This window comes from Danio aesculapii, chromosome 7 (assembly GCF_903798145.1).
Source record: "Danio aesculapii chromosome 7, fDanAes4.1, whole genome shotgun sequence".
NCBI lineage: Eukaryota > Metazoa > Chordata > Actinopteri > Cypriniformes > Danionidae > Danio > Danio aesculapii.
Genome location: NC_079441.1, coordinates 37,498,760 through 37,523,087, shown reverse-complemented (window position 1 = coordinate 37,523,087; position 24,328 = coordinate 37,498,760). Strand labels below are relative to the sequence as shown.

General features: G+C 36.0%; 2 protein-coding genes across 2 annotated transcripts; both read right to left on the bottom strand.

Moving 5' to 3' along the window:
- Positions 1 to 549: 549 nt before the first annotated feature.
- Positions 550 to 9,287, bottom strand: f2 (coagulation factor II (thrombin)). Its single transcript, XM_056461854.1, has 14 exons — positions 9,119 to 9,287; positions 8,825 to 8,982; positions 8,640 to 8,664; positions 8,009 to 8,080; positions 7,783 to 7,888; positions 7,440 to 7,570; positions 6,955 to 7,266; positions 4,486 to 4,593; positions 4,273 to 4,399; positions 3,540 to 3,707; positions 3,249 to 3,422; positions 1,095 to 1,273; positions 909 to 979; positions 550 to 799 (listed from the first exon to the last, which is right to left on the bottom strand). Exons 1-14 carry the CDS (start codon positions 9,237 to 9,239, stop codon positions 644 to 646), a joined length of 1,908 nt encoding a protein of 635 aa, XP_056317829.1. The 5' UTR covers positions 9,240 to 9,287; the 3' UTR covers positions 550 to 643.
- A 665-nt stretch (positions 9,288 to 9,952) lies between these two features.
- znf408 (zinc finger protein 408) lies at positions 9,953 to 14,755 on the bottom strand. The gene is made up of 5 exons (XM_056461853.1): positions 14,650 to 14,755; positions 13,693 to 13,904; positions 12,568 to 12,632; positions 12,253 to 12,488; positions 9,953 to 11,823 (listed from the first exon to the last, which is right to left on the bottom strand). Coding segments are annotated over exons 1-5 (2,289 nt in total). The 5' UTR covers positions 14,651 to 14,755; the 3' UTR covers positions 9,953 to 10,048.
- Positions 14,756 to 24,328: the final 9,573 nt, after the last annotated feature.

The window sequence follows — 24,328 nt, the reverse complement described above, 5'->3', positions numbered from 1 at the left end:
AGTCTTGCTCCAGAAGACAAAAATTAGCAAATACTATGAAAAATTCTTTGGTTTGTTAAACGTCATTTGGGAAAAATCTGAAAAAGAAACAAAAGTATACTTAATAAAAATTATAATTTTGACTTCATCTATAAGTACAGTAGTCAACATTTGAAGTGGATCAAAAAGTTTTATTTTATTTATATATACATCACAAGTCAGTTTTTGCAGAAATCTAAAAAATGTGTTGTTAGATTATTGCTTAACATTTATTTTTGATATTTTGTTTTTGTTTGTCATGAAATAGACATGTATTAATTGAAGCATGCTTTGAATTAATTCAGTGAAAATGCATGGCATCACATATTAAAATGTAGTATGTATTTCTTCTCATAAAACAACTCAATGAAACATTGGTCTGTGTGTATGTTGTAATCATCCCCTCAAAATCACAGTTCCTCCTTTCTGCACATCAAGAACCTGATGTTAACTTTTACTGACACAAAACAAGAATTGCATCTGTCTCTCACCCTCAGCACTCAAAAGAAATGCCATGCTCAAACACTGGTATCACCATACAACGAATTCAAATTTATTCGGCAAATTTATCTCATCTAATTTGACCAAAGTGTTAATTTCTTGTGTTTGTTTCTAGACTGGAAGATCATTCATCATCTCCCGAATCAGTTCTTTCAATGACTTTTTTCATCCAGCGCCTCATTCGGAACAAGTGAGTGTAGAATCCATATTTGCCATCGCGGTCACAGCCCTCGCCCCACGACACAATGCCAATCTGATACCAGCGATTATCTGAAGGACTCTGCAGGCAGTTACAGGTTTTAAAAAGAGAGAAGATGTATAAATATTGTGGTTTGAATCCTTTATCAACAATTGTTAAGTCAATAAGAAAAGTATAAATGTCACTATACCTTCATCACAAAAGGCCCTCCACTGTCTCCTTCACAGGCATCACCTCTTTTTGTATCATCAGGCTGGTAACCTAAAAAACACAAGATGACCTTGTTGTGATGCTGGAGCATAAATGCATCACATGAGTTCTCAGCACCTGATCTGTCTTAAGGTCTGAAGAATATGAAAGAAATGACATGTTTTACCAGCACAGAACATGTTGTCGGTGATGATGACCGAGGTGGAATTGCGGCAGATGCTCTGTTCAACAATGGGCAAGTGAATCTGTTGCAGAACTGTGGGGAGATTCGTTGGGTTTGAGGTCCAAGATTCCCGAAGGTTTCCCCAGCCAGTTACACGGCCCTTATAACCTGCAAACATCAAACTTACAAACAGACAGAAATCTATCATTTACAGATATACAGTGCTCAACATAAATAAGTACACCCCATTTTAGAAATGAATATTTTTATCGGTTTCTCAGTGAAAATAGGTCATATATTTTGGTGCATTTTAACAGAACAGATTTATTTAACTGATATATTTATTAAAATAATATTTTATTCACTAAATATTACTATAAAAAGTAAGATAATGCATTTAAAAGAAAGAGGAAAGTGAATGAATTAATGAATGAAAATTTCAACAACATTTAACAACATTCAACAAATTTCAACAACATTCAACAACATTTTATACATTTTATGTTACATTTTTTGTTACAATTTTTGTTACTCTTGATACATTTTTTGTTACTTTTGTTACGCTCCTTTTTATTTTTTATTTAAGATTTTCCCTAACATAAACATTTTTGGCTGCTAATTTTGGACTGTTATCATCAGTTATTTTGTTAAATAAGCTCCAGTTTTGGCTTCAGAATTGACTAACCTAATGTATATGCACAAATATAATATTTTAAATCTTCCTATAGAAAATATTAATCTAAATGAGAAATTTGTGAGAGGTGCACTTATATTTGCTGAGCACTGTATGTGAACATTTAGATCATTTTTATTTTCATGAAATGTGAAACATAACAAGTATACACGCACACAATTCATGCTATTGACAAACCATTAGCTAAGACTCAATAAACTACTAATTAGTTGCTTATTAAAAGTTAGCAGGGTAGTAGGTTTTAGGTATGAGTAGACCCAGAAGGGATCTGCGCGCGCAGAAATCCGCAGATTTTCAGCCCTTCATTAAGTCTATTTATTTAGTTGTGTGTAAATGTGTGTAAATTTCTCTTTATTCAATTTTTAAATTAATTTCAGTAATATTATTGACTAATATGAAAATGTCTTTTAGTAGATATATTATATGAGAGACTTGCTTTATTTACCAAATAAGTGGATCTAATTGGATTTACATTGTAAACATTAAATAAAAGTTACAAATGTATTACTTTTTATTTAAAATATTAAGTTTGTAGTACCGATACTCCCAAAATCATTCACCATAAATCTTTCCACAGATTTTTTATAATTTTCTGTGCAGAAATAGCAAAAAATGGTCGCAGATTCTGTCTGGCCCTAGGTATGAGGATGGATTAGGGATGTAAAATAATCAGAGTTATTAACAGTTAATATCTTAATAATAGGCAGGTAATAAGCCAGTAGTAAATGGTGTGAATTTTTACTTAAACTAAAGTATTACCATATATCTTTTAACTTCTGAAGGAAGTTAAAGTGGAATAAACTTGATTTTAAATCACATTATATAAAGAAAACATTTGGACTGCGTCTGAAAGCCTTCAGAAGCAGCATTCCAAGGCAGGAAGGTAACAAGGCACATCCGAATCTAAATTCTGTTCACGTCCTGTCTTGAGAGGAACCTTCTACTGATCTATGTGTGCATCACTGCTTTTATATCCTACAATGCTGTGACATTTCAAGCAGCATTTCAAATTTCAGTCATTTTGTGTGTAAATGTAACATATTTAACCAACATTTTCCACTTTTGATGGCATTTCTAGCGGGGAAGGGAGGATAGTAGAAAGGAAACATTCCCTTTGTTATTACCAAAGTTTTCTCTATCTTGTTGTGCTTGTACATGAGTCATTATGCTGTCTCAGAAGTCTGTCTGAAATCAGTTTTATGAGGTGCCTTCATGCACAAACGCTGCCTCTAAGGTCACTGCCTGACAGCAAGGAAACAAGTCAGCTGACTAAGCTTTCGGACACAGCCTTGTTATTCTGACGATTGTCATTTCTACATGACAATATTTATATTTAAAATGTGAAAGAAATGTTATCAGACCTTTATAGGAAAAAAAAATTAACATATTACTTTAACCCATCCAGAGAAACTACAGACCCCACCCCCAACCCCCCCACCCTGTCCCCCCTCGTATTTTCTTACTTCTTTGCAATGTTCTTGGTGGGCAGACAGACAGGGTGGATCTCACTCGTAAAAACGACAGGCTTCTTCATGTGGAGAAGAGCAATGTCTCGGTTCAGGTTTTCCTTCCAGTTGTATTTAGGGTGGACAATGATTTCATCAATGGCCACAATCTTCTCAATGCCTCTCTCATATCTGATTCAGAGAGAAACGTGTTCAGCAGCTTATCTTCCTGTTATCTGAGAGTTCTCATTTACTTTTATTTCAGCTTTTAGGACAAAGCAAAAGAAATCAAATTTTTGGAGGACTCACTTGGTACGAGAGTGTTTTCCAAGGCGGACAATGATGTCATTGATTGTGAAGTTCTTGTTCCACGGCGGGTAAAGAATGCAGTGGGCAGCGGTGAGAATCCACTCATCGCTGATCAGACTGGCTCCACACAGCAGCTCCTGAGGGCTACGCTTATACAGCATCACCTGCCTGCAAATCACACCAAATAACCATCACAAAGAGGCTTTCAATCACTTTCCAGAACATTTACATTTACTGTTCCTCACTGACAGAACTCTCCCCAATCCCATACAGGTTTCTGAAACACTGGCAATGTCCAAAAGACCTATTCTAGCTTGTATTTCTCTATCAAAATTAGAAGCTTTGTATTTACAGCACTGTGAGTATTGTCTCTTTACAATGAATCACTTGATGCCTTCCTCTTTGTAAGTCACCTTTCATAAAATGATCTGCTAAATGTCCAAAGCAGGCGTGCTCAACCCTGTTCCTGGAGATCTATCTTTCTGCAGAGTTCAGCTCCGCATGATCAAACACACCTGAACCAGTTAAGTAGGATCTGAAGAAGCACTTGTTAAATAAAGACAGGTATGTTTGATCAAGGTTGTAGCTGAACTCTACAGGAAGGTAGATCTCCTGGAACAGGGTTGAGCACCCCTGGTCTTAAGGTAAGGTAAACATGTGGTATTAGCTGTCGACATGACTGATGTTGCCAAGAAATCTGAATGTTTAAAAGGAGGTCCTGTGATGTTTTCACCATGGAGCGCTAGCTACTTCAGCCTCGTCTCCTCCCACGATTCTGCTTCCAGTGTAGGACATCAGAAGCTCTTTCTCGTTCCTGTCCGCTTTGTTGATCTTCTCAAACAAGGGGCGCTCTCCACACTCTGTAGAATGACAGCGTGATCATCATATTAATTATTAGTGGATCATACAAGAGCTCAGACGTCTACTGAAGGTATCAGATTCTGACCTTGCTCTCCGTTGCCAAAGCTGCGGGGGTTAAAGAAAGCTTTCCTTTGGTCTAGAGTTGTTCTTTCTCGTCCACCCCCTTCTTCTACAAACTTGTCCAAAGGAGCATCTAAGAGTGAATGACAATGGCAGAATTATGTATTCTGTGTGATTTGTGAGGTTTTGTTTAAGGGTTAGTTAATTTTTTTTAATTGTCATCTTTTATTCAGCGTTATTTCATTTCAAACCAGTGTTCACTTTGACCACAAGTGAATATATTTTTTAATAAAATCTTAGAAAAGTTTGCCCTGGATTGTTCACCCCAAACTATGATACTTAAAAACATTTGTAACGAGATTAAAAAACAATTCCACATGAGTTAAATCAGGGTTTGGTTAGAAAATCTTTACATTATATATTAACAGAAACTCAATCATACCAGATTGGTTCTTGTGGGACAGAAATCTCTTTGGTGTATGGCATTACATTTTAACATTTGGTACTAATCTAATCATACTATTTCTACTATAGCTACTATGATGATCTTTTCTGTTATGTAATAATACTTATTCATTGGCTACTAGTGTTTAATTTTTATTTCTTAAGTAACGGTACCTTGTTCTTGTTGTTAATTGCTAGTTCTTATTATTAGATACTGGCATTTATTCACCAGGTACTACCAATTAAACAGATATTAGTTATTCATTAGACACTAGTATCAGTTCATTACATTTTATTCCTACGATTTCATTAGTGACAACTAGTTATTTGCTGCTAAATTCTTTATGGGCTATTTATGAGCTATTATGTAATACAGTTGTGACTAGTACATATTTGTCATATTTTCTCACCTGCCACTTTATTAGGTACAATTGTCCAACTCCTCATTAACGCAAATTTCTAATCAGTCAATCACATGGCAGCAACTCAATGCATTTAGGCATGTAGACATGGTCAAGATGATCTGTTGCAGTTAAAATAGAGCATCGGAATGGGGAAAAAAGGTGATTTAAGTGACTTTGAACATGGCATGGTTGTTGGTGCCAGTCAGGCTGGTCTGAGTATTTCAGAAACTGCTGATCCATTGGTATTTTCATGCACAACCATCTCTAGGGTTTACAGAGAATGGTCCGAAAAAGACAAAATATGCAGTGAGCGGCAGTTCTGTGAGTGCAAATGTCTTGTTGATGCTACAGCAACTGCATGATGCTATCATGTTAATATGGACCAAAATCTCTGAGGAGTATTTCCAGTACCTTGTGGAATCTGTGTCACGAAGGGTTAAGGCAGTTCTTAAGGCAAATAGCGGTCCAACACGATACTACAGTAGTAAGGTTTACCTAATAAAGTGGCCGGTGAGTGTATAGTTATATATATTACATATATATATATTATATTATATTATATATATTATAGCTATAATTTACTTCTATTACTATAGTTACATATTAGTATTAGATTAAACACTAATAAATAGATTTTTTTTACTATATATTAGTATTTATTCATTATAAGGTAGTTCTAATTTATTAGACACAATTATTTATTAACTAGACACCTAACATTTACTACAACTGATATAACCACTACACGTTATTTATTTATTAGTAGATAATACTTGATGGAAAATATACTAGTTTGTAAAATAGATATAGAAAATAGATACTTGTATGTTGCATAGGTTAACAGTAAAGTCTGCTTGCCCTGTCAAATGTGATTAAATATATTCAATTGTGTTCTAAAGGAAGGAATTGAAATTGATGACGGTATTTTTTAATACATTTAGATGCCATTTTTGAGGTAGAGATTGCTTTCGCTTGTGAATCTTTATATTTAGGTAATATACATTTAGATGGATGAATTAATAAACACAAGAAACTGTTATTTGTTTTTCTGGCAGCTAGTAAAAAAGTAATTACAAAAAAATGGTTCAAATTAGAGTCACCTACAGTTGAAGAATAGACTGATACTGTACACACTATATATGCCATGAAAAACTTCTATTTTTATTAAGAACACAGACTGAATACTTTTTTCTAATTTGGAGTAAATGGATTGAGTATATCTCACCAATATGCCCAGATTTTCCTGGAACTGTAGCTTTTAAATGTAATATTATGTGCCTGTTTATAGTTGTAGTTGTTGTTAAAAAGAAGAACATACAAAGCATATGCAAGATCTGTAAATCTCTTTCTGTATGAGAGATTATGTAAGTTATATTTGTATTTTCTTTTGGAAACTCGAAATAAAAAAATAAAAAAAAGAAATTGATGATGGTATTTTCAAGGGAATCTTTCTTCTGGGGTGAACTAACTCTTTAACAGTTGACATTTAACAAGTGTTTTGCCTCATTAAAATCCTGACATTTAATCCTAATTAAAAATTCTGCTCCAGAAGTCCCTTTCAAGGAAGCTCCAAGGTTCAAAGGAAGGATATGAATATTTTCAGTGGTTAATGAAGTTGTGTTTTGAAGGATGTACTGTTCACTCACCGCACAACTCTAAATCACAGTAATCAATGGTAATGTTTCCGCCTGCTGCCTTTATGTAACACCAGGGACCCTCCATATCTCCATCTGGGTTTCTGCAATGGTTCTTCACCAGCTGAACTTGAGGTAGAAGCTCCTTCTTCTTAATCAAGGCTTGCACTTCTGCGGAGCTCCACTGCAGGCAGGTGTGCAGCCCCAGAGTCACAAACAAATTCCCGGTGTAGGTCTCACCGTTTCCAGGCAGACATTTGCTTATCACATGACGCTGCTCAGGGTTTGCAGTAGGAGCTTTTGGATTAGGAGGAACAGTCTCACCTGAGGAGGAAAGAGAGATGGTTTTAAAATGCAGCTCTTTTGTCCACTTTTCTGTTGGAGAAAGGTCTGTGCGGGTGTTACATAACAAATGCTATAAATAATACCGTTTTGATTGAGTCCAGTTACTGCACTTTATCAAATTTTGTTATTATGTTTCAGTAAGTTTTCTCTACCGCATTTTGGCACATTGCAGGGCTCCCTCCTGACAGTCGGGTCTCTAGTAAAACACCAAGGGCCATCTTTGTTCTTATCTGGGTTTCTGCAAAAGTTCTCCGGTAGCTTCAGCTGTGTCACATTAAATTCGCTAAGAGGGAAACAAATGGATCATAAGACAGAGGAACATCACTAAAGGCATGTAAAACAAAACAACCTTTTCTTTACTAAAGGCTTTTGTGTTTTCTATTCAATAAATTTGCAATGTTTTTCTCTTCTGGCCAACACAGGGAGATGACACAGTTAGATACTGTTAAAGGTGGTGCAGTACAATAAAAAAATAGTGAGAGCAGAGGTACATACTCAATCTTGTGGGGAAAGTTGCTTTTCCAGTACTGGCATGCCTTTCCAGACTTGGTAACAGATACTTTACCAGCATACTTTTCTCCAATATTTATGAAACAGTCCCCTGTCAATCACACAAGGTAGAAAGGAGCATATGATCACTCACTAGCCTTTACAGAATGTCTCTTTGTGTTACAACAAGCATATTCTGTTACCAAAATAAGTAAACATGCATTCTACTTACCTTCTGTAGTCGCACATATTCTCAAACTCTTAATATTTTGGGGTGTTCTGGACAATGTTGTTCCTTCACAGCCTTTGAATAGATAAAAATAAAACAGAGAAATATATAACAGACATGACAGCTCAGCAGTTTTTCAGTCACGGTTTGACATTTTACATAAATTATATTGATGCAGATATTAAAATATTTTAGTCTAAGCAATTAAATTCTAATAGTAAAACTCAGGAGCGGTAATCTATGTCAAGGACCAAAAAAGTATCATATTTTTTTAGGTATCAGTATTTTTTAAACACCTAATTTTTATTTTTTTTGGGGAAAAAAAATAATAATAATAATACAAAATTCAAATAACTAAAAAATCCTAATGTAAGGTTATTGTGTTTGTAATCACCCCTGTATTTTTTATTGTAACTAGGTGTATTGAAATGTATATTATTTTGATTATATAAGTAGCATATTTTGAGTTCTGGTATTTTGTTTAATAGTTTAAACACTTGTTTTAATTTGTATATGGAGCAGAGAAAGGTCAGTAAAACTGCACTTTGTCCCTGGTTCAATAGAAACTGTTTACACAAAATGTTGTCACTGTTTGCACTGAAACTTTCAGTAAGGTGATATATTTTTTACTTACCTAAATATTTCGCCCAAAAGATTTCCTGCAATTAAATTAAAAAAGAAAACATTAAGCATAAAATACCATTAAATCAATCCAAACTGAAATTCTATAAAGACACGTGACTGAAAGAAGTCTACTGAGAGATTTTAAGATTTCTATATATTTTAAATAAGGACTACAACACAAAGTGAAGTACTCACCGTTTTATCAACTCTCTCAAACACTTCACGGGCTTCCTCGTGGTCACAAATCTCTTCCACACACTCTCTCTCAAGATTGCCAGGCTTTAACTCCTCAAAAACAGTGTTGGCCCTCTTCGCACGAATAATCTGAGAGGCTTCCTTATTATCGATAAACACTGGAGCACAAAAGCAAGCATTTCTTAATAAAATATCTAGACTTCTATAATATTTTTCAATAATGTATGTTCTTTTTCATAAGGGTCTAACTAGAAAAAAAAAGGCACAGAAACTACACGTTGTGCATTATCTTACCATTATGACACAGTGTGAGATGGAAAACCTGTCCAAAAATTAAGAAGAGTAGAAGAGGTGCTAGTTTAGCTCCCATCCTTGAGAGTGACTGAGCCTGTAATTCTGAAAAAACCTGAAGCATCTCATGGAATCTGTCGCCCACACAGTCAGAAAGCCCACAGCTGCATTTACTAGAGTCACCAGGTTAATATTGAACTACCAGAGTTCAAAGAGAACAAAGTGTTTGTACGTGTTTTACTCAAAAGCCTCTTCTGTATCAGATCAGCCTTCAGCTCCAAAATGGAACATTCCTTGCTTTCTGAACAACATGAATCACAGATATACTTACTGAAAACATGACAATGACAGCTTCATATCTCTAAAGATTTGCAAATTGATGTGTGAAAACATATGTAATTTCTAATATTAATAATTAAACGAATATGCTTCACAGTACACATCGTGCTTTGCTATTTAAATATAAGATATATTTTATTATTTAAAAGTAGATGCATTCTAGTTAACAATCATCGTGGGACAATTATCTTATCTATTAGCTGAAGAACGCTGTAAGTGCTCAGGGTATCTTCCGCTTATCTATCCTTTTCATAATAATCATTAGGTGCTTTATGTCAAAAGAAGTGTGTTTCACTTTAATAGTTAAAACGTGAATGACGTGATCATTTGCTCAGATTTTCCTCTAACAAGAAATAATTTCCCAATGCAGCTGTGTTTTCCAGATGTACTCGTACAATGTCTATATAAACATTGATGAAACAAGGTCCACTGCTCACAGAAGTCAATATTTACTGATATGTGCCACAAACCCTCCCAAATATCAAAGAACAGCAAGACTTAAATTCAAAAGGGGATTCATTTTATTTCAGATTTCTCTTCCTTTTTGTGAGACATAATGTGAATAGATTATATTTCAAATGGAAAATCCTACTGTCATATCAGTGTCTCAATTTCTACAGTCTCTGCCACTGAACTTAGGCCATCCTGCCCCTGAATTATGACCAAACAACTATTAGCATCATGCTCTGGGACTACAATACAGTCACTACTGGCCTGCACTGTGCATTCAGCATTAGCTTCCTGTACTTGAAGGCTTAAACCTTTAGAAGTCTGTTCTTGGACTACTATATTGGTGTTTTGATCAGAAATAATAATCTCAATTATGTCCTCACTGAGCTCAATCCGATCGAGCCCCTTCTCCGCTCCCTTTCCCAAAACAATCGTGCCATGTTGGTATGTTCCAGAGTCCAAAATGACCCCTTCTGTGTGGGTCACCATAGTGAGGTGGTCTGAGGGTTGAACGTATGCCACAGCCTGTCCCGCCTCCAAACTGTTGCTCTCAGTCCCACCAGGTTCCCCTTCTTCTTTCTGGCCTAACCTTTTGGGTCGGCCTCGTGTCGGCAGTGCATGTCCAGAGTCTGGCTGGTGCAGCTGCAGATGCCGCTGTAGACTCTGCATCATTGAGTATTTTGCTCCGCATACCTGGCAAACGTGTGGCTTCTCCTCTAGGTGGGACTTTAGGTGGCGTCGTAGCTTGGTTGCCATCGTGTACCCTTTCCCACATTGCTCACATTTGTAGGGTCTGTCTCCCGTATGGAGCCGTTCGTGGGCGCGAAGCGTGTGAGGGTCCCGTAACGCCTTACCACACACAGGACAGAGATACACCTCACCCGTGTGTGAAATCAGATGCCGACGCAGTTCAGGTACTTGAGAAAACCTCAGGTCGCAGTGGTCGCACTTGTAAGGTTTTTCTCCTGTGTGGATGCGCATGTGTCCTTGCAGATTCCCACGTTGGCGAAAACTCTTATTACAGTGCGGGCAGACATGCGGTCGCTCTCCGGTGTGCAGACGCATGTGGTTCCTCAAAGAACCAGAATTTGCCAGCTCTTTGTTGCACTCTGGACACTTAACCTTTAAAGCTTGGTAGTCTGGCTCTTTTGTCCGATGGATCTCTCGGTGGACTCGTAGCGAGGGCCGACGAGCGAAAGCTTTTCCACAGATGTCACAGACAAAGGGTTTCTCTCCTGAATGGAGAACCTGGTGCTCCTTGAGGTCTCGTTTCAAGCCGTAGCTTTTGTCACAGTGCTCGCACTTAAAGGGCCTCTGGCCGCGATGCATTAGCAGGTGGGCTTGGAAGCTTTCTTGTGAGCTGTAGGACTTGCCACACTCTGTGCACGTGTATGGTTTCTGATTTTGATGAGTGTATTTGTGTTTCTTCAGATGGCACAGTTGAAAGAAGCTCTTATCACACTCCTCGCATTTGTACTTCCTCTCTCGGATATTGAAGTGAGGGAAATCCTTTTGCTCTGTGCTGGATTCTTCTTTAACTGACAGCGTCTGCATTGAGTCCTCTTTGCTATTCAAGAGCTTTTTCTTGCTGCTTACGTCTGGCCTGTTCTTTGGGTCGTGTCGTTTGTAGATGCGTTTGGCTGATGAGTGCACTTTTCGAGGTTTAGAGGCGAGGCGAGAGCTGGTTCTCAGGTTTCTCTCTGGCGTGAGACATTGTGATGAAGTCTGGGCTTGTGATGCACTCGCATTGATGCTCTCAATCTCTTCTGTAGCAGGAGGTTCATCACTATGTTCTGCTTCGCTTTCATCCATCCCATTCTGCTCCAGGACATTGGAATTACAGATTGTATTGTCCTGCACAAGACCTTTCACTGTGACCGGAGATTGTGCATCCTGTTGTGTGACACTTTGAACAGGATCTGATAGAAGAAGAAAAAAAATCACAATTTCAAATTAAATACTTTATATAATAGACCATTTAAGACATACTTCAATATTTTACTCAAAGAACAATCTGACATGGTTTCAGCAATAAAATCAGGACAACACAACTTTGACTGGTGTTTATTTCAGAAATTAGCTAAAATAGCTTGGTAAACACTTTTAAACTATCATTGGTGTTATTGTGCAAAAATTCACACCACTATTATCAGATGCTTTGTTAATTACCATTTTCTTTTTGCTGTAATTTTAGCTGTATCTTTATTATGTTATTGCAAAGGAATAGCACAGCATACATTTACATATTTATCGAAAAGCTGCATTCAAGATGATGTCCAGCATGCTAAACACTGCAGGCAGTATATTAGGCCCTTTACACAGAACACATATATTGTGGATAAACTCACACGGAGAGCCTAAGAAGTGATCTGAAGTGTTGGCCTCCAGAGCTTCATCTTGTTCTCTGTTTTCACATGTTTTTACTTGAGGTGTTTCTTCTTCAGTCACAGCTTCTGGTTGACTTTCCCAAAGGAGCAGTTCTGTTCCTGGCTGAATATCCCGACAGACTTTGAGGCCTAATCTTCCATCCACTTTAAGTACACTGACATTGCTCTCTTCTGCACTCTGAGCACTGCAGGCGAACCTGTGAAAGCAGGTCTACAATGTCATGATATGCAGTAATGTACTAAATATACTAATTAGTGAATTTTAGGTCAACTTACTGCATCCAGTACACTTCATCTGAGGTTTCACTTTTGTACACACTCTGGCTTGTATTCTGCAACTCCTGGAAAATAACAACACATGTTTACTTATAACTTGGGTTATATTACCCATCATCACGTTTAAAAATAGCAGCAACATACACTGTAAAACCCTGTAAGTTAAGGTAACTCAAACCGTTTGAGGAAACCGATTGCTACAAACCATTTAAGTTCAAAGACCAATTCTAATGAGTACTGTGAACTTAATCCATTTGAGTAAATGAAGCAATTTGAGCACAGTTAAACCCAATAAATGAAGAGAACTCAAACCAACTGAGTACTGTAAAACCCAATAAGGTAAAGCAACTCAAACTGTTTGAGGAAACCAATAGCTACAAATCATTTGAGTTATAAAACTAATCTATATGAGTACTGTGAACTTACTCCATTTAAGCTCAAGTAATGAGGTATTTAATTAACTCATCACCTTCAACACTTCAAGAGTTCAAAACTCTTTTCAAATGAGTAGAATTAACTTTAGGTAAAGTTTGAGTTAACTACACTCATTTCATTTGATAAAGCTGACTGTGGGGTGACGCAGTAGGTAGTGCTCACAGCAAGAAGGTTGCTGGTTCGACCCTCGACTGGGTCAGTTGGTGTTTCTGTGTGGAGTTTGCATGTTCTCCCTGCGTTCGTGTAGGTTTCCTCAGGGTGCTCTGGTTTCCCCCACAGTCCAAAGACATGTGGGACAGGTGAATTGAGTAGGCTAAATTGTGCGTAGTGTATGAGTGTGAATGAGTGTGTATGGATGTTTCCGAGAGATGGGTTGTGGCTGGAAGGGCATCCACTGCGTAAAACATTTGCTAGATAAGTCGGCGGTTCATGACGCTGTGGCAACCCCAGATTAACAAAGGGACTAAGCCGAAAAGAAAATGAATGAATGAATGAATGAATGAATGAAAAGTTGACTGTTGGGTTTTACAGTGTAGTTGAAACTGCTCTTGTGATGCCATTTGAACACAGTAATGTTTCTAATAAAATATAGCTGCAGGTGAAAAGGAACTGTAATAGTAATTGCTAATGTCTTTATGCATGTAAATATGGTGCAGTATGTCATCTAAAAAACACTTGTATTGATCATACCTCCTCTTTTTCTTTGCTGATCATTTCGTCAGGCTCCTCCAGACCAAGCAGAGTGTCTTTCTCTAGCACTCGCCCAACACACCACAGGCCCAGCTGTCCATCTTCAGCCAGAGACGGACCCAGGGTGAGCCCTCGTGGTACTGACCTCAGGACACTGTGGATGGAGTCTCTCTTGTTCCCAAAGCCTTCATTTCTCCCATTAACTGTAGACACTAGATAAAAACACACCACAGTAAGACAAAGTGGAAAACTTTAATTGTCATGAGCTTATTTCTTGTCAAAATGACAAGTGAACCACATATTAACAACAAACACCTCTTAGTTTTGATCAATTAATATTATTTAGTTGTATAATAGTCATATTTTCAGAAGTTTATTTCTCTCTATTTCTTTTTTTCAGAAAAATCAGGGGATCGAAGGAGCCCATTACATGTATTATGATCATCCAGTGGTAAATAATGCTAGTATATTGTGGTTATTGTTTTACAATGAACTGCATTCAGTCAGATAAATGCTCCCAATACAAACTAATACATTTATATAACATTTTAAATGCAACACGTTATTTGTGTAAGGTGCTGTATGATTTTGTTTTACTTTCATGTTATAATTCAGTGAAAGGTTTATGTAAAACTAAATGCACTTCCTAAACTACAAAACTATAAGAGGAAAATGAGCTAGCTTACTACAAATAATAGAAGTATTCAATAATGACTATAAATGGTACGTTAACGTTATCGTGCATTTCACGTGTTTCATAAATAAAATAAAGCATAATTAATAAATGAAATAAAACGTTGCGTAATTCACAACATCCTAAAGATCTCCAGCAAATATTGTATTGCTGTATATCCAGACATACAGACTGTGCTAAAACTTAGCAATGCATATAAACCTCGCTTGTAGATAAGTAATGGTATATTCTAACATGAGCATGAGAAAAGAACTTCAACTAACTCAGGGCTATATTTCCTCTGCACGTTGGCCACTCGAGGGTCTTGTTTATTCATCCAAAACTCCGGGAAAATTATCGTTCTCCAGCCAAGGGCGCATCAACCGGAAGTCAGGTAGTGACCTGTTACAGAGAAACGCTTCCCTCTAGAAACATTCAGATGCAGCCGCACTCCCACTCTCGAAAAAGCTGAAAGCATTTTGATATTGTTGTTGTTTTGAACTATAGATATATATCTATGGTTTTGAACGTGCATAATAATAATAATAATAATAATAATAATAATAATAATAATAATAATAATAATAATAATAATATTAATAATAAATATCTTCATAACTATATTCCAAACGCATTTGACTTGGCAAATTGTCGTCTAAACACGTTTGTTGGCCCTTATCATGTAACGTTATGTTAATTACTGAACCAGAAATCGTTATGTTAATTACTGAACGTTTTGCTCTGGTTCAGTATGTGGTGATCTGTGTAACGTCATTTTCCACTGGTTTTTCTCTTTTCTAAGTTATGTTTCTGAAGTTCGTTCAAAAACTATGATTTAATATTTCTTATTTCATAGACTAAAACAGCCTAAAGGCAAGGACATGTTGAAGCACACGGTGGCGCTAGAGACACGTCTCAATTCACACAGACGGGGAGCAACAAGGACAAGGTCACCAGGTACAAACAAAGCAAAGTTCTAACGTTAGTAGATGATTTGAGATATAAAGAGGAAATTTTAAAGTAATAAACGCTTTCCACCTGTATTAGAAGTGTTCTCATATAGTGGCTTTTAAATGTGGATACTGTATGATATGGCAAGCCGGCTTGACATTAAATATAGCCTGTACTACAGGGTCAACAGTCATGGAAAACCTGGAAAAGTCATGGTGTCTTTAAAAAAAATGCATGCAGATGATAAACTTTTAATCCATTATAATGAAACTCTATATTAAACTATAATACCAATTTAACATAGCATATCCTGCGATGTGACTATTGCGGATGCACACATTGCGATTTTGATGCTGAAGCGATATATTGTGCAACCCTAACTTGAATATAGGTTAGTTGTCTTTACTTCTTTTCTGTCCTTGGCCAAAAACTTGCTCTCACGTTATTAGTGCTGTGTAAGCATTATCAAAATCAATGTTACATAGATATAAAAACAAATTTAAACAAAATAGATTGTTGCGTGTTTTATGATATGATGTAATAAATTTGAATGTCATTTTTTCCTTATTATTTACCATGTATACATATACATTATATAAATCAATAAAAATTACTCAAAGGTTCTGGAAAAGTCTTGGAAAAGTCATGAAATTTTAGTTGTTAAAATGTGTATGAACCCTGGTACTGGTATCTATTATTATGTTACTAGTACTTATTTTTTAGAGACTAGTATCTTTTCCATTAAGTACTAGTATTTTATTGGTGCTTAACTGTTAGATATTATTGCCTATATTCTTTAGATACTAGTGCTTTTTAAAAATACACTAGTGCTTACTCATGAGACACTACTACTTTTTTTATTAGTTACTATTCATCCATTAGATATTAGTACCTATTAAATAGATACTAGTACTTATTCATTAGACACTAGAATCTATTTAATAGGTACTAGTACTTATTAAATACATAATAGTTCTTATTTATTAGATTCTAGTGCTTATTTTAATAGTGACTAGTAGCTATTCTGTTGCTACTAACAAATTAAAAATTTTTATTGATTTCTATGGGATCTGTCTTTATCACTATTCAGTTTTGATTATATTCCAGCTGGGACTAGTACAAAATTTTATGTACTAGTTTATCATTAGGGACTAGTATCTATTAATTAGATACTAGTACCTAATTAATAGATACTAGTACTTATGTATTAATTACTAGTACTAATTCATTAGATACCAGTACACTTTTTACAATTACTTGCAGAGTGCAAACGCACAGCATTAAACAGTCTTGTCAGGTCTCTTATATAGTTTGATCTCTACATTTGTATTACATTAGCATATCACAATGATATCCACGGTTTTATGGTAACAAATAGTAGGTAACATTTCAGTTTAAGTAACATTTTCAACTTATAACTAATGGCATATTACATGATTAATATTATTAAGACATTAGAAGGCTACTTGTGATCTTATTCTACATCCTTAATCCCACATATAAACTCAACCACTACCTTGTTATTAATCAGCAAATTGGTATTTATTGAGATAAATGGATGAAATGCTTTTTAATCCCTACACCTAAGATTTTATTATTATTATTGACATCCTTACAAATGATAGATATATGAGCAATTCCATGCAAATGTCAACCTTGCATAAAAACAATAAATTCTCACCAAAATGAAGAAACCGTTTCTACATTTTTTGTGTAGGTATTTTACAGTACTTTAAAAATACTCAAAAATGTATCTGTGTTTGTTTTCAAGCTATTATATTTCATTTACCAAAGTCACAAAAGTGGAAAATTCACATCTGTCACATCCATAACGGAAAAGTGTCACATCCATAATGCAGCTTTTCCCTCATAAATGTAAAAATGTAAACTAAAATAAAATCAATCATGTTTGTTCTATAGTGAGCCAACTCTTATCCTGTTGACAAACATTATTTCTTTTGAGTTGTGCAGTTTAATTCAGAGAATTTCTACAAAGTATGTTGTGTACTGAAAACTCCCAAACTGTCTTTGTCACATCCACAACGCATGTTTATTTCCCTCATTTAAAATGTAAATAATGTTTACAGATTGATATTTTTCTGATCCCATAACTCTGGGGTTAGTTGTTTTGGAAAATACAAACAGTTCTTTCTATATAATGTTAATGTTTACTTTCTATGTGGATTTTTGTTTTGAGTTTTTACTGCAAATGTCACATCCATAACGCAGGAATTGCTCATATATAGATCTGGAACTGTAAAAAGTGGATTGTACTAAACTGATTCAGGCATTTGGAGGCCAAAAAAAGTAAGAAAAGGTCATTTTAGAGGCAGAACAAGTTATTCCCTTTGATGGAAAAAAAGTTGTTACTGGAATAAATAACGTGCTTCAATGAATCATGAATCAAGTGTACACTACAAAAATAAACAAGGCACATTAGTTTGTGGGTTGTGCAGTCACATGTGCTTGATCATAAATCGTTAAACAAGAATAGCTTATAGTCTTAGAGGACACGTCTGGTCCAATCAAATGTCTGAATGCTAATAGCTTCCTGTGTGACTCTGCATTGAAATTCTGTCATCTTGTTTTCTTGAAGATCAGTCTGTTCCTGTTGTTGTTTTTTTGGTTCATTAGTTCTGTTACTTTCCTCTTATCCTCTTAGCTCTCTCCCAGTTATTGATCAGCCAGCCTTGTGTTCATCGAATTGTCAGAGACTTGCACATGTCATGTCCGTTAGTAACGAGTGGATTGTTAAGCTTGAGGAGATGCTCTGAATTGATCTTTCTGAACATGATGCTGTTTGGCAGTCGCTCCTCTCTGAATTACCAACCAGCCGTTGTGTGGAATGCAGAGAGGTTCTCCATCACTCAGCCTTTCCACATCACCCTGGCAACGTGGAGCAGTCCAGCCCAGGAGAGGCTCAGAGGGCAAATTGGATACGACACACACTCACACAGACACACACACAGACAGACACATGCGACCCTGTCTTTTCAAGCTATGAATTATGAAACATGTAGCAGCCTTACCTTCAGTCGATTCATGGCGACACAGAAACATCCTCATAAAGCATCACCAGCAGTTTCTGTACAGTAAGAAAGAGAGAGTGGGCATGCAGGGGACCTGATTTTTGTTAATCAGACTTCATTATTGTCTGAAGGGAAGTGCAACTGTTGTGAATCAAGATTGTGATTGATTTTAAAACTGCATTCTTCTCTCCATCTAACTGATGTCTGTTTACTGAAAAAGTCGCCTTCACTACTTTATGAATGGTGTTTTTTATGGAAGTTGTTTTTATTATATTATAAGATAGATACACTCACCAGCCACTTTATTAGGTACACCTTACTAATACCGGGTTGGACCTCCTTTTGCCTTCAGAAATGCCTTAATTTTTGGTTGCATAGATTTAACACAGGGTATACTGTAAATATTCCTCAGAGATTTTGCTCCATATTGCCATGATAACATCACGCAGTTGCTACAGATTTGTAGGCTGCACATCCATGATGTGAATCTCTCGTTCCACCACATCCCAAAGGTGCTCTATTGGATTGAGTTCTGGTGACTGCGGAGGCCATTTGAGTACAGTGAACTCATTGTCATGTTCAACAAACCAGTATGAGATGATTTGTACTTTATGACATGGTGCATTATCCTGCTGGAAGTAACCATCAGAAGATGGGTATACTGTGATCATAAAGGGATGGACATGGTCAGTAACAATACTCAGGTAGGCTGTGGCGTTGACACCATGCTCAATTGGTACAACGAATTGTAGCCTCAGTTTCCTGTTCTTAGCTGTCAGGAGTGGCACCCTGTGTGGTGTTCTGCTGCTGTAGCCCATCCGCCTCAAGGTTGGCATGTTGTGCGTTCAGAGATGTTCTTCTGCACACCTCAGTTTGTAACAAGTGGTTATTTGAGTTACAAATGAAATGTAGTAAGTTCAAATTTATTAGTTTGTTTGAATTCAGCTCAAATAAATTGTTTACAACCATTACCTTAAAAAATTTTAAATCCAAGAAATAATCTTTGAATCATTTTTCAGTGTATATCAGTAAAAACATCAAGCAACTTTTAAAGACATTAATAAAAAGTTCATCACAAAATCCTTGAACATGTTTTTAACTAGACTTCAAATCTCAGATTTTCTGACTGCTGGATCCCGCAGTGTATAGTCGTGATTTATCAGCATTCGTGCCTATTAAAATGTTCTTCTCTCTGTTTGTACCAGCTGATGCCTCAGTTGCTCAGAAACATTGAACAGACAGAGAGACAGAAATCACAGAGGTAGTGTCACTGCCTTTTCTGTTCTTGTTCTGGCACACAGCAAGGTTCATTCCAGCTTCAGAAAGAAGCATTTTCTAGGGCAGCGTTTCCCTCCATCTATATTTCATAAGTTGTTTCTTTGGGAAGAACTCCTCCCAGTGTGATGGGGGATTTCAGACACGTTTGTTCAAAGCAGAAAGTAGTGTGGTGTTCGGTGTGAGAGAGGAGAATGTTGTTAAGGCTGTCCATGCTGGCTAAAGCAAGTAATGAGCTGTAATTTAGCAGTTTTCAGACAGAAAACCATAATGAGAGCATTAATGAGTGCTCTCTCTCTCTCTCTCTCTCTCTCTCTCTCTGTCTGTCTCTTATTACATTTAAATGCTAATGTTGCAGAATGAACATCTCCAGCATTATGTGCAGTTTAATTCTGCATGAATCCCTTTGAGTTCAATGAATTTTAGATATGTGTACACTCTGAAAAATAAAGCTACAAAGCTGTTTCTTTCAAAATGCACACATTTGTATGTAAAGGGCCCATTTTGGTAACTAAAAGGTACACATTGGTACCTAAAAGTACACTGTAAAAAAATACTGGTTGCCTTAATTTTTTCAGCTGAATCAAATTAACCTTATAAGTCATTTGAACTTATATACTGGTTTAAACAGCTTGTGTAACTCATAAAATGAAGTTGGAACATGATAAACTTAGTTTAATAAGCTACAATTAACTAAAATAGCATTGGTTCATTCTGAAAACGTAGCCCTACATACATTTCTAGAGATCACGAATTATGCAGCCAAAGCTACGTATGGCTGCATTTGTCTTTAAAACAAACGCTACAGGGCGGTATGACGCCCTTCCTTTTGGAGCTAGCAGCTGACCGCTTACCTCCATATGGACCAACCCAGGCTCATTCTGAAAACATACCGCTATATACACTTATGAAAAGCACTGAATACATCCCAGGAGGTACGTTTTTTTTCAGTTTTTGTTTTTCTGAATCCACCAGAGGCTGCTGTGTATGTTTTTTGAGACCTCCAATTTCTCTTGCGAGTGCTATTCACGCCTGCTGTTCTCGCATAAATCCTCCAGAGGCCACTGTCAACTGACTGTTTGACTGACTGAATGTCTGAATGACTGACCAATCGACTGACCCACCCTCCTCCTAAACCCAACCAATAGTGTTTTCAAAAGCACAGATTGACCCGCCCACCCACTTACCTAATCCCAAATGACTATTTTTAAAACAATCCACAAAAAGAAAAGCCATCGTCTGATTTTTACCATGTTTTCAGATTTTACCACATTCTCACCCTGTTATTTACTTGTTTATTTAAAATTTTTTTCTTCTGTTTTTGTCTTACCCACTTTCTGGAACCGTTCTTCACCAGACTCAAACCCCACCATCACGGTCAACTCCGACGTACGTGTCGAGCTACCAGACAAGCTGGTAACAACAGAAAAGCCGTCCATACACAGGTACGCGGTCAGCTGGTAAGCATGAACAGGAACGATATCATACCGCCCCCATACAGCCATACGTACTACTGGCTAATTCATGATCTCCAGAAATGTTTATAGGGCTACGTTTTCAGAATGAGCCTATGTTGGTATGGATGGCTTTTCCCAGTCAGTCAGTTGACAGCAGCCTCAGGTAGATTTACGCAAGAAAAACAGGGACGAATGGCACTCGCGGGAGAAATTTGAGATCTGAAAAAGCGTACACAGCGGCTTTTGGTGGATTCGCAAAGACAAAAACTGCAAAAAAAAAAAACATAGCTCCTGGAACGTATTTGGCGCTCTCCAGAAATGTACATAGCGGTACATTTTCAGAATGAGTCTTGGCTGAGTTTTTGTACATTTATTTACTTGTATAATTAGTAAAGAGTGATCACAGCACTTCTCTCCATTGCATCCGAAACATTTCAAAAGCAAACCATAAGCGAATTTACTTTTATGTTGATTTAAACTGATGTTGTGTTTGGAGAGCACAACGCTGATTAATCAGACATAATTTCCCAGCTCAGCATTTTCTTTCTTTCGATTCTTCTTATTTTACATATTCATACCTACTTAATGATGCTTTCTGATGACAGCATGCTTAAAGTAATTTGTCATGTGACATGTAGTTTTCTCTCATTGAGTTTCTGCCGAAAGAGCGAGCCTGTAAAATCATTTTTAGCTCTGGCAGGGCAATATCTAGCAGGTGGGAGTTTTTTCTTTTTTTTTGTCAGTAGGATTATGTAAGAAGCTCATCAGTGATGCATTGCAGTTACCGCTGGTATCCTGTGATATTTTCAAGGCTGCCGGGCAGACAGACAGCAGACTCGTCCATTCTGATTATGAGACTGTGCCAACCAATATCCACACAGCACATTAATATTAACTGTTATGCAACAAGAACGAGTGGGAGTAGATCAAGGTAAAAGAAAGATGACTTTTATACGCTGTCACCAGTGTTTACACACTCTATTTATGTTGTTTTGCATTCTCACTGATATTTTCGTCAGCGTGTGTTCAGTTGGTGCTCATCGTAGGAGTTATTTGTCTGGATCTCTGTCACTTCCTGATCTTGTGTGTCATCTTTCAGATCTGACCAGTTCTATAAATAGATGTGCTAAATCTCTGACATCAGACAAACACACATGAAAAATAGCACAATTTCAGAAAGGAATATTTATTTCACACCAACACGAGGCTATTCGTTTTGAGCATATCTGTGGGTTAAAAATAGCAATACATTTCTGTCTGTATGTGAAATCAGGATGCAGCAAGTCTTATAAATACTGTAAATTAGATTTCAGAGATTAACATGCCATATATCCTCCTCCTCAGCAAACGTATCAGGCACAGAAATGAATGTGAATTGTGAAAATGTGAATTCGATAATCGCTGCAGTAAATTATTATTAAATATGACAGATGGGCAAATTAAAACAGGAGATTTCACAAATCTCTTTTACAAATACATTTAAAGGCTGCATTTATCAAAATAGATCAACACATCTGATATTGCTGTGTTACTAGTGAAACACTGCGCACACTGTAAAAAAATGTTAACAATTTCCGTATTTTGTGTTTTTCGTAGATTTATGGTTGCGAATTGCAGGCATTATGTGACCTTGATCTCTGCTCTGTTGACTTTTGATGTTGAAAATCCAATTGTACAGTTTGACAAAGTGGCTTTTATTGACATTTTATTAGTTTGAAATAATATAATGTATAAGAAAATATACATATATAGAAGAATAACTCTGTAAAATAACCGAAAATGTACTGGCAGTTTATTACAAGGTTTTTATACCGTAAATACAACACCAACCCAGATAATATATCACTTTAAACTATTAAAAATGTTAATAAAAGAAACATCAAGGTCTCATAATACAATTCAAATGCATAAATAAATGAAAAAAATGAAAACATGAATTACAGATTATAGAAAACTGCTAATTTACAGATATTGTTTTACAGTGCAGAGTTTAGAACAGTGTTTTTAAATTTATGACATTAATAATGCTTGTTTCTGATGAATAATTGATCATTTTATTCAAGTTGGAGATTATATTTTGATCAGGTTGCACAAAGCACGTAACACTTAAACACACAACAAATACTTCATCAGATATATTGTGTGAACGTTTAATATTCGTGTACTTATTCATTTGACTTCCCACTTGGTTAAATAGCAGTGTTGGTTATAGCACTAATTATATTTATATACATATTTTTTAGTGGAGTCAGTTTAGTTGTAGTCAGTATTTGTATTTGGGAGGCCTACATTTTACTGTTAATCCCTGCAGTTATCAGGCATGTGTCCTGCAAAATGTGCATTCCTGATGAAACACATAGATGTTGAGAACAGTTTAGCTTGTAAATGTGGTGAATGGTTGGTATTTGGATGAAAAATATATACTTTCATTTGGGACAAACATAATGATACTGACATTCAGCATGTGTCTGACAAGTAATATACCTATAGTTCTCCAAACTGAGTAATAAGTATATAATCAAAGGGTTCCAGACTAACATTTGCGAGCAATAGCACCGGTGACACCAATTTGTACAGATAGCAGTACCAGCAGAACACTAGTATTGTTAATAAAACAACATGTTTGTTTTTTTTAGTAATGCACAATTGAAATGAGCAGCATCTTCAGCTAGAGTTGGGATAAGAGAATGAGCTGAAAAAAAAAAAAAAATATATATATATATATATATATATATATATATATATATATATATATATATATATATATATATATATATATATATATATACAGTTGAATTGAAATCAGAATTATTAGCCCCCTCTCAGATTTTTTTTCTTTTTGCCAAATGATGTTTAATAGAGCAAGGAAATTTTCACAGTATGTCTGATAATATTTTTTCTTCTGGAGAAAGTCTCATTTCTTTTATTTAGGCTAGAATAAAAGCAGTTTTTAACAAAAAAAACAACAACATTTTAAGGTCAAAATTATTAGCCCCTTTAAGCTATTTTTACAGAACAAACCATCATTATACAGTAACTTTTCTACTTACCCCAACCTTAACCTAATTAACCTAGTTAAGCCTTTAAATGTCACTTTAAGCTGTATAGAAGTGTCTTGAAAAATATCTAGTCAAATATTATTTACTGTCATCATGGAAAAGATAAAATAAATCAGTTGTTAGAGATGAGTTATTAAAACTATTATGTTTAGAAATGGGGAAAATTGGGGATAAAATAGGGGGGTTAATAAT